At 44.6% G+C, this 10,427-nt stretch overlaps 1 protein-coding gene across 1 annotated transcript; it reads left to right on the top strand.

The window, feature by feature from the left end:
• The first annotated feature begins 685 nt into the window (after positions 1–685).
• decr1 (2,4-dienoyl CoA reductase 1, mitochondrial) lies at positions 686–6,608 on the top strand. Its single transcript, XM_084557235.1, has 10 exons — positions 686–744; positions 4,730–4,926; positions 5,015–5,072; positions 5,158–5,244; positions 5,417–5,564; positions 5,658–5,757; positions 5,858–5,930; positions 6,006–6,152; positions 6,287–6,349; positions 6,436–6,608. Exons 1-10 carry the CDS (start codon positions 697–699, stop codon positions 6,493–6,495), a joined length of 981 nt encoding a protein of 326 aa, XP_084413361.1. The 5' UTR covers positions 686–696; the 3' UTR covers positions 6,496–6,608.
• Positions 6,609–10,427: the final 3,819 nt, after the last annotated feature.

Here is a 10,427-nt window from a genome sequence, read left to right as displayed (position 1 = left end):
CCTGACTCTGGAATTATGGGTAATTTAGTACTAGTAGTACTGTAGTTTTTCATGTTGTTGATGAGTATCTGAGTTCATGAAGCTTCGTAGATGTACACACATGTATTATTCCTATATTATATATTTATTACTTGTACCCAGACGACACTCAGCATCTAACTAGAACCAGACTAGAACCAGACTAGAACCAGACTAGAACCTCCTCTGACCAAAACAATCAGATCTCACAGATGAAGATTCCCTCAGAGTCACTAATAATTATTAATTATTTAATTAGTTCCACACCTGTTATTGTTTTTACACAGCATTATATATTCATATTATTGTATAACTTAAATAACTTTATATATGTTTCTATGTGATGAAGCTACTGGACATGGTAAAATAAAGAAGCTAATACAGATATTATGTGCTCCGTGGTCCGAGCTAATATTCATGGGTTTCATCAGGTCCCTTTCCACAGGTGTTTTAATCAAGCACCATGCAGTCTACATTCATAATCTAGGTGCTTGATTTTAAACACCTGTGGAAAGGGACCTGGTGAAACCCATGAATATATGTGTGTGTGTGTGTGTGTGTGTGTGTGTGTGTGTGTGTGTGTGTGTGTGTGTGTGTGTGTGTGTGTGTGTCCGTGTCCGTGTCCTGCAGGGGGCGCCAACATTCAAAGAGAAGAAGAAGAAGAAGAAGAAGAACAAGATGGCGGCGCGTCTGTTGTGGAGAGGAGGAGCGGCTTCATCTGTGCGGGTGAGAAAGTTTTTGATTAAAAACTGATCGTTCCATTCATCTGACAGTTATGACGTCAGATAGAGTAAACCAGCACGCGACCAATTAGTGACCGATAAACTGGTTAAAGTCATCAATTAAATAGAAACAAAGAAAAACATCTACTTCATGGAAGCGTTGACCTTTCACCTAGTTCTCCCTCCTCCTCAACGACTTTTTATTTTGTCCTCAGACTTTATTAATAAGTTCACGATCCTAAGTCAAGGAGTTCTCTTTCCTCACAGGTGACTTCATCATAACGTGTCAACATGTCAGACTGGGTATTCAGGTACTAATAATATAGAATGAACCCAGCTGTGTAGTAATAGACAGTAAAATGAAATAAACACATAAATAAGTAAATAAAGTAACACAGTGAGAAGTGAGACGATCTGTTCCTTTATTTTCTCTTGTTGACTGAAAATATTTGGGTTTGAGCTCAATATCTTTTATTTCCGGGTGTTTACATCATTCAGAAGATAGCATTATTTGTTTAGAACCCACCCATTTTACATGTGATCTAGAGGGTGACACGGGAATCAGTTGTCGCCCCCATCCCATCCCGAGCCCACAAAAATACTCCCGTCATATCCCGATCACATGACTGCTCCCCCAAAAAAATCCTGTCCCATAAAATCCCTAGAGAAAGACTCCCAGATCCCGTCCCGCTCCCTATGTTGTTATCTAAAGTTGGGCGCACTCACCGCATTGCAGCGTCATTTTTTAATTTAATCTCCGGCTCCGTCCCGCTCCCGTTGATTATGTGCTCTATCCCGTCCCTGTCACGTTACCAACAGTGAAACTGACTCCCGTACCGAGGGACTCCCGCAGGAATACCGTGACCCGCAGGAGTCCCCAAAAGTTGTCGCCCTCTATTGTGAGCTAATACATTAGAACATACACTATATTACCAAAAGTATTCGCTCACCCATTCAAATGATCAGAATCAGGTGTTCTAATCACTTGGCCTGGCCCCAGGTGTATAAATTCAAGCACTCAGGCATGCAGACTGTGAAACAAGACATTTGTGAAAGAATGGGCCGCTCTCCGGAGCTCAGTGAATTCCAGCGTGGAACTGTCATAGGATGCCACTTGTGCAACAAATCCAGTCGTGAAATTTCCTCGCTCCTAAATATTCCACAGTCAACTGTCAGCTCTATTATAACAAAATGGAAGCGTTTGGGAAAAACAGCAACTCAGCCACGAAGTGGTAGGCCACGTAAAGTGACGGAGAGGGGTCAGCGGATGCTGAAGCGCATAGTGCAAAGAGGTCGCCGACTTTCTGCACAGTCAATTGCTACAGAGCTACAAACTTCATGTGACCTTCAGATTAGCCCAAGTACAGTACGCAGAGAGCTTCATGGAATGGGTTTCCATGGCCGAGCAGCTGCAGCCAAGCCACACATCACCAAGTGCAATGCAAGGCGTCGGATGCAATGGTGTAAAGCACGCCGCCACTGGCCTCTAGAGCAGTGGAGACGCGTTCTCTGGAGTGATGAATCACGCTTTTCCATCTGGCAATCTGATGGACGAGTCTGGGTTTGGAGGTTGCCAGGAGAACGGTACATTTCAGATTGCATTGTGCCAACTGTGAAATTTGGTGGAGGAGGAATTATGGTATGGGGTTGTTTTTCAGGAGCTGGGCTTGGCCCCTTAGTTCCAGTGAAAGGAACATTGAATGCTTCAGGATACCAAAACATTTTGGACAATTCCATGCTCCCAACCTTGTGGGAACAGTTTGGAGCGGGCCCCTTCCTCTTCCAACATGACTGTGCACCAGTGCACAAAGCAAGGTCCATAAAGACGTGGATGACAGAGTCTGGTGTGGATGAACTTGACTGGCCTGCACAGAGTCCTGACCTGAACCCGATAGAACACCTTTGGGATGAATTAGAGCGGAGACTGAGAGCCAGGCCTTCTCGACCAACATCAGTGTGTGACCTCACCAATGCGCTTTTGGAAGAATGGTCAAAAATTCCTACAAACACTCTCCTCAACCTTGTGGACAGTCTTCCCAGAAGAGTTGAAGCTGTAATAGCTGCAAAAGGTGGACCGACATCATATTGAATTCTATGAGTTAGGAATGGGATGGCACTTCAGTTCATAGAATGAGTAAAGGCAGGTGAGCGAATACTTTTGGTAATATAGTGTATAATGGACAGGTGTGTTTACATGGCGCTGAATCAGATCTGAGTTTTCTCGTGCAGATAACATTTGTAGTTCGAGGTTTAACTGACATGAAAACCAGAGAGCTGAAAAACAAGAAGATGGAAAAGCCAGTCGATGGGTAGACGAAGGAAAACAGCAGCAGACGACAGAAACGCTGTGGGAGGATCTACTGTTCAAAGAAAACTTCAGGAACAAAAGTACAGATACTACAGCAGAAGAAGAGGATTGTCTCCAGAAACATTTAGTATGCAGACAAACTGATCTGGAGATCCTTCATCATGCAGCGAGATAACAACGACGTGGAAGGTTTGAGTCTCCAGACTTAGACCCTAGAGCAAACATGTGACCTGAAGACTTAAAGGTGCAGTAGGCAGGATTGCGAAGATCCAGGACTTAGCCAAAAAATTTGAACATCGACATCTTCTCAGTCCCTCCCCACTTTCCGCTAAAGCCCAAAACGGTCTCCCAAGCCCCTCCCCCCACAAGGGAGAGCTGTGCACGATAGGGCGCGTCCATATTGGCCCTGGAATACTGTGCACGAGCAGAGAACCGAGAGAGAGCGAGTAAACAAACTAGCATGGACCACACCGACGTAACAACAACAAAATAGTTTTTATAATACCCTTCGTTATTGCTAAATAATTTTAGGTCAAAATATTTAGCAATAGTCAACTTTAGGACAAAACCAAGGTTAGGATGTTTCTGAAAGTAGCCTCCATCGGTGATGTTTGCTATCAGTAACAGTTAGAAGCATTCATTGTGGCGTTTTATTCCACAGTTTAGACTTATCAATTTGCTATGTGGTAGATATATGACCGCTACCTGTTGATGTGGTTAGACGTTTGAGAGTGAAGCTGAGGCACAGGCCTCAGACGAGGATTACGTCCCGGCTCCTTCTACACGACCGCGGCCAAGGGGAGGGCGCTATGAAATGCGTGTCCATGAGCAGTGATTGACACTCTGTTAGATACACCCCTGGACGTGATTGGTGCATCTGGATGTGGAGCGGTGGATGTCTTGCAAATCGCGCTACAGGCTCTAGGTGGGGCCAGAGGAGCTGAATTTTTTTTAAATGACCTGCTTTATGCAATTATACTTGAACATAGGGTCAGTTTCAGCAAATATGACAGAAAGTTATTTTTATAAAACTTGCCTACTGCACCTTTAAGGGAGTCAAACTACAACTGAAAGAGGCTGCAGTGAATGGCTGAAAAAGCACACCAGAAGAAGAATGCAACAGTTTGGTGTGTCCAGGAGGATGAAGGTGGTCATAATGTTGTGCCTGATCTGTATAAATATTAAGTCTGATTTACTACTTTCGCTCTTCTGTCAGATCCAGATGTTAACACCTGGAAATAAAAGCTGAGCTGTTGATCTCTTGTCTCATCTTCAACTTTTGAACCAATAAAAGAAAAATAATCGTGGGCTAGCTGTTAATAATTTACATTTGTACGTTTGACATTGTTGTGAGTCAGGACCTTTGGTCAGGACACAGGCGTCCTGTCACAGAAGGCTTCTCTTCCTGATCATTAGAGTCACTAATAAAGTTCTTTAGCTTTGAATGAAGCAGGGTCTGATTCAAACAAGAAGAAGAGAGCGTAAAACACAATAACAACCGTGGATAGCTGCAGTAAAGTGGAGTAAAGTGAAGTAAAGCATAATGAAGCGTAGTGAAGTGGAGGCCATGCACCAGAATGAACTGACTGGATGTAAAAGTCTGTGACCTGTAAATCTTCTTGTAAAATTTAAAGTCAGATTTCATTTAGGTTGTTTCTGATTGGATGGATGTTTCTTCCAGTCATGGTTCCACAGCTCTGCAGGTCTTGGGTCCAGTTCTCCTCAGGCGAGCTTCTTTCCTCCACTTGAAGACCGCATGCTGCCGACAGGAACATTCAAAGAGAAAGTGGCCTTCATTACCGGAGGGGGGACTGGACTGGGCCGAGCCATGACCACCACCCTGTCACACCTGGGGGCCCAGTGTGTCATCGCCAGCAGGTGACCCCCCCCCCCCCCCCCCCCCCCCCCAACACACACACACACACACACACCTCTTCTCTGTCCTGACAGTTTGTTTGTTGTACAGGAAGTTGGACGTCCTGCGTCAGACCGCTGAAGAGATCAGTACCCAGACTGGAAACAAGGTGACGAACCAGATCCAGACTCGTCTCGTCTGATCTGTCTGACCCAGTCTGACCCGGTCTGACCCAGTCCCCTCTCTGTGTCCAGGTCCATGTGATCCAGTGTGACGTCAGAGATCCGGCGGCCGTCTCTCGGTGCGTTGACCAGATGGAAACTCTGACTGGACTTCCAGATGTAAACCCCAAACACACATTCACAGTCCCTCAACCTGAATCCAAACCATCAGAGCAATCTGAACCAGAACCGGATCTGAGATTTACAAATGTGGAATGATAGCAAATCATGACGAGGTTCTGAATGATTCAGGAAGCATCACTCTTGATGTGTTGTGTTCTGACTGCTTCAGGTCATCATCAACAACGCTGCAGGAAACTTTGTCTGTCCATCAGAACGTCTCTCGCCGAACGGCTGGAAGAGCATCACTGACATTGTCCTGAATGGGACGGCGTTCATCACTCTGGAGCTGGGAAAAAGGCTGATCCAGAACCAGAAAGGTCAGAGACTGGTCCCAAATCAGAGACTGATCCAGTCCTAAGTGGTAGTTCTGGTCCCGTTCATTTGTCTGTGTTGTTGTTTTGTTCTGTCAGGTGCTTCCTTCCTGGCCATCACCACCATCTACGCTGAGTCTGGTTCTGGATTCGTGGTCCCGAGTGCGTCTGCGAAGGCCGGAGTCGAGGCGCTCTATAAGTCAGTATGACGTCACATGGATCAGAGTGATGGTGGTTGCCATGATGACAGCCGTCCTGGAGGTGTGGTTGATAGGTGACGTGTTGTTGTTGTGGTTCAGGTCTCTGGCTGCAGAGTGGGGGCGCTATGGCCACAGGTTCAACATCATCCAGCCTGGTCCAATCAGGACAAAGGTACCACCCACCTGACCAGGTCCCCTGATGAACACCTGAACCTGCTGTATGTGACTGACTGTTTGTGGTGTTCAGGGGGCGTTCAGTCGATTGGACCCGACCGGAGCCTTTGAGAAGGCCATGATCGGCCGCATACCGACCGGTCGACTCGGAAAACCAGAGGAGATCGCAAACCTGGCAGCGTACATGAGCAGCAGCTACGCCAGCTGGATGTCTGGAGCCGTGAGTTTAAAATGATTCGAGGATCTCTTGTGGTCCTGGACTAAACTCCATCTGTCCAGGACCAGGACTGGACACGTCCCTGGACTTGTCCAGGACCAGTGTGTGATGGATGTGTAACTGTGCTCTGGTTCCAGGTGATCCGGTTTGATGGAGGAGAGTACGTATCGATGGCCGGGGAGTTTAACGAGCTGCGGAAGGTGAATGAGACACCAAGAAACATTCATCCATCCATTCATTCATTCATTTATCCGTTCATCCATTCATCCATTCATTGTGTTTCCAGGTGACTCCAGACCAGTGGGCGCTGATGGAGTCAATGATCAGAAACACTAAGGGATCCTGAGAGACTGTCAATCATTGATCAGCTGATCTGGAGACCGCACATGCTCAGTGTGAATGTTGTTGTTTGATAATAAAACTGTCACTGGGCATTTTTACAGATAAAATTAAACAAAATGACGTATTATAATTTTTATTATTGTACTTAATGAATTAAAAGCAGAAAGTCTGAAGCAGTGTTCTGATCAGTTAAATAGTTGAAATTAATAAACAACTAAAACCATAAAAACTAAAAGTCCACACGCACACATACATACTGGATATCTATCTATAGATATATATAGATATAGTTTATATATAGTTAGTAGTATATATATATATAGTTTTAATATATAGTTTATACATATATATATATATATATATATACACTACCGGTCAAAAGTTTTAGAACACCAGACTTTTTCCAGTTTTTCTACTGAACATGATTCAGTTCAGTGTCTCATTACACTCTGAAATGAAAGCATAGAACAAATAAGCATTTTGAGTTGAAACAGAAATCATGGAATCAGTTTATAGACCAAAATGTTTTCTAAACCTTTGACTCATCAGAGTAGCCACCTTTGGCAGATAATAACAGCTGAACACACTCGTGGCTTTCTTTCTACAATAGAAATCAAATATTCTCCAGAAAGTTCTTCCCAGGTCTGTTGCAGAAGTTCTCATAAATGTTTGGCTCTTGTAGGTTGCTTGGCTTTCACTCTTCTGTCCAGTTCATCCCAAACCAGCTCCATGGGGTTTAACTCTGGAGACTGTTCTGGCCACTCCATGTTTTCAAGCTGACCATCTTTTCTCCTGAGGTAGTTCTGTCATAGCTTGGACTTGTGTTTTGGGTCATTATCTTCCTGTAGGATGAACCTCTGACCAACTAGGCTCATACCAGAGGGTACTGCATGGCGCTGCAGAATGCTGTGGTAGCCGTTTTGGTTCAGGATGCCTCTCACTCTGTACAAGTCACCGACCCTGGATCCAGCAGAACAGCCCCAGACCATCACACTTCCTCCTCTATGTTTGACAGTTGATGTCACACACTGTGGAACCATCCTCTCGCCTACTCGACGGCGTACAAAGATCCTGCCTGATGAACTGAAGATTAGAAATGTTGATTCATCATTCCATAATACCTTCTTCCAGTCTTCAGTAGTCCAGTGGTGGTGTTTCATGGCCCAGACGAGCCTCTTTGTCTTAGTCTGACATCTTAGCAACGGCTTTCTTGCTGCAACTCGTCCTGTCAAACCTGCAGCTCCAAGTCTTCTCTTCACAGCTGAAACTGAGACTTGTTTACTACGACCACTATTAAGCTGAGCTTGAAGCTGTTGTCCTGTGAGCCGCCTATCAAGCTGTTAACTCTCAGAAACTTGTCCTCTGATTCAGTTGTGTCTTTGGGTCTGCCAGACCTCTTCCTGTCAGAGTTTCCTCCAGTTTCTGAGTGATGGTGAAGAAAACTGTTCTCACTGACACCTTGACTGTCTTTACAGTTTCCCTGTAGGACAGACCTACATTTAGTGTTATGATGGTCTGTCTCTCTTCATTGTTAATTGCCTTTTTCTCTCCATTTTTGTAGCATCACACTACTTTCTGCAGTACAATACTGTTCACCTGATGCTCATGAGGGTCTGGTACCACAGTGTGTTCCAACACTGCTTTCATGCAGACAGAGGGGGTTGCAGGGGCGATTCTAGACCTAGAGCTTTGCTGGGGCACAGGCCCCCAACTCCCAATACATTAAAAAAATAAAAATAAATTAAATGTGTGCGCAATATGAAATAAATGGCTAGCCTAACAGTATAGGCTACTTTTACAGGGCTCTCTCTACAGTATACGTATAAATCATTATTAATTGTCCGCATGTGTGCATGCAGCCTACGCATGGTGTGAGTGTGTGTGTGAGGGAGAGAGCACAAGCTGGTAAACTGTTGCTAAATTTAGGCTACAATGACGCTAAGCATTGAAAAACAGATGCTAATTATGTGGGCAACATTCTAACAGCGATCAACTTGTCATTTTTTCTGTCAAACAAGTTGTGAATTTGTTGTAACATTAAAACAGGGGACGACTTACTCTGTGCTCAAAGTGATGTGACGAGCTCCAGCGGTTTCCACTGTGTACTGTATGTGTGTGTGTGTGTACTAGAGGATGGATACCCGACCCGAGCCCGACGGTACCCGACGGTACCCGATGGGCCGGGCCGGGTTCGGACAGATATTTAGAAAGGATGCTCGGGTTCGGGTCGGGCTCGGTCATATCAGCGCGATAAGGCATTGACCATTTAAAATTTAAAACTGCTTATTATGTAGGCCTAGGTAGCCAATGGGCCTGTTTCACTTGATGCAAAGGTTCGTTTTTGTGATTAAAATAAATGTAAAATATTACCCCAAATCCGTCTTCCTGTGTGCGGAAATGTGTCAAACTAGCCAGGACAACGAAAGACGTGCGTATTAAGCTACATGTGTGCGCCTGTGTTATAACGGCGCTTTTTGCCCCGTGTGCGCTGATGCGCTCATCTGTTGACATTTCCGAATGCCTTCCTACAGTTGCTTAATAAAAGCGGGCTTTCCACACAAAAAAGTGCATGTGTCATTAGTATGAGAAAAAAAAATAGATTTTAACTGTGTCGGCCTGGGGTCGGGCTCGGACATAAATATCTTTGCCTGTCGGCCTCGGGTCGGGTTCGGTTACTGCTCTGTCGGACGCGGGCTGGGCTCGGACAGAAAAATGCGGCCCGATCCGCACTCTAGTGTGTACAACGAAACACTCGGAAGAATCATGTGAACGATTTTCATTGGTTGTTGCGTTCAATCTTACCCAGCTACAGAGGTGCTATTTCCTGATTGGCTATAGACGGGTTTCCTGTTTACAAACATTACTGGGTGCGCGCGCATCCAGGGGGCAGAAAGCCAGACTGACTTATTGGTCCCCTACGACAACAATCTTAAGTATTGAAGCTTTTTTGTTTTGTTTGTATATAAATGCACAACTGCAGACTCAATAAAACGTGATTTTAGTTGGATCTGTTTGTCCATCTTTAATTTTGCAATGTTACCGTATATGTATGGCTATAATTATCATGTTAGGCGAGTAATGTAAAACGTAGCCCATTTTAACAGCGGCATCAATCGGACAGCCCGATTTTACTTTTAAATTAAAGTTAAGAACCCTTCGTTTTTCTTTAGTCACAGAGCTTACCTGGCTTGCTCACATATCTTGAACATTTAGCTGAATTTACATTTTTGTAGATTTCGAGCTCTTTGTCATTTGACGTGCAGGCTACTTGCTAAGATATGTTGGCTAATGTTTACGTATTTCGTGTTTTAAGTATTAAAATACAACCTGTAGTTAAGTTGAAAGGGGATATCTCCGAAGTAATGATCCAACCGGCATGCTATAAAAACATTAGCACTCGCAAACATGATATCAGTTAGCTAGCGCTAGCTGCTAGCCTGCTACGAACAGATTTACTGAACGCAACGTCTTTTGTTTACAACTTTGTTAAACTTTAACATGAATGAACGTGAACGAGTATGCAGTGCTAACTTAAACTCATAGATAGAGAATTAAGATAGCTCTAAAACAAAACACCATCTGGACCCCAATCTGCCCTTTTTATTGCCTGAAGCCATAACCTCCTCCGGTTTTTTCCAAAAGTATGATTAACCCTAGGAATATTAAACATCTGGCACTCATCACTGGCTCTTTTAGCGCAGCCAACACAACAACTCCTTGGTATTTTGACTGTACTACTACTACTACTTACTGGCTGGTAAGTGACAGGCTCGAGTCATGACTAAAGCAGGCACGGAGATGCGCTCATGAATGCCGTTTCCAGCGAGAGCAGCGCTAGAATTTTACTGGGGCACTGGAGACTTTTACTAAGGCACGTGCGCCAGTGAATAAGGTCTAGTAACGCCCCTGGGGGGTTGTAAGGAACCAAGAAAAGTT

This window comes from Chelon labrosus, assembly GCF_963514085.1.
Source record: "Chelon labrosus genome assembly, chromosome: 12".
In the NCBI taxonomy this organism is placed as follows: Eukaryota; Metazoa; Chordata; class Actinopteri; order Mugiliformes; family Mugilidae; genus Chelon; species Chelon labrosus.
Note: the sequence above shows the minus strand (reverse complement) of the source record. Positions and strands in the feature narration are given on the sequence as shown.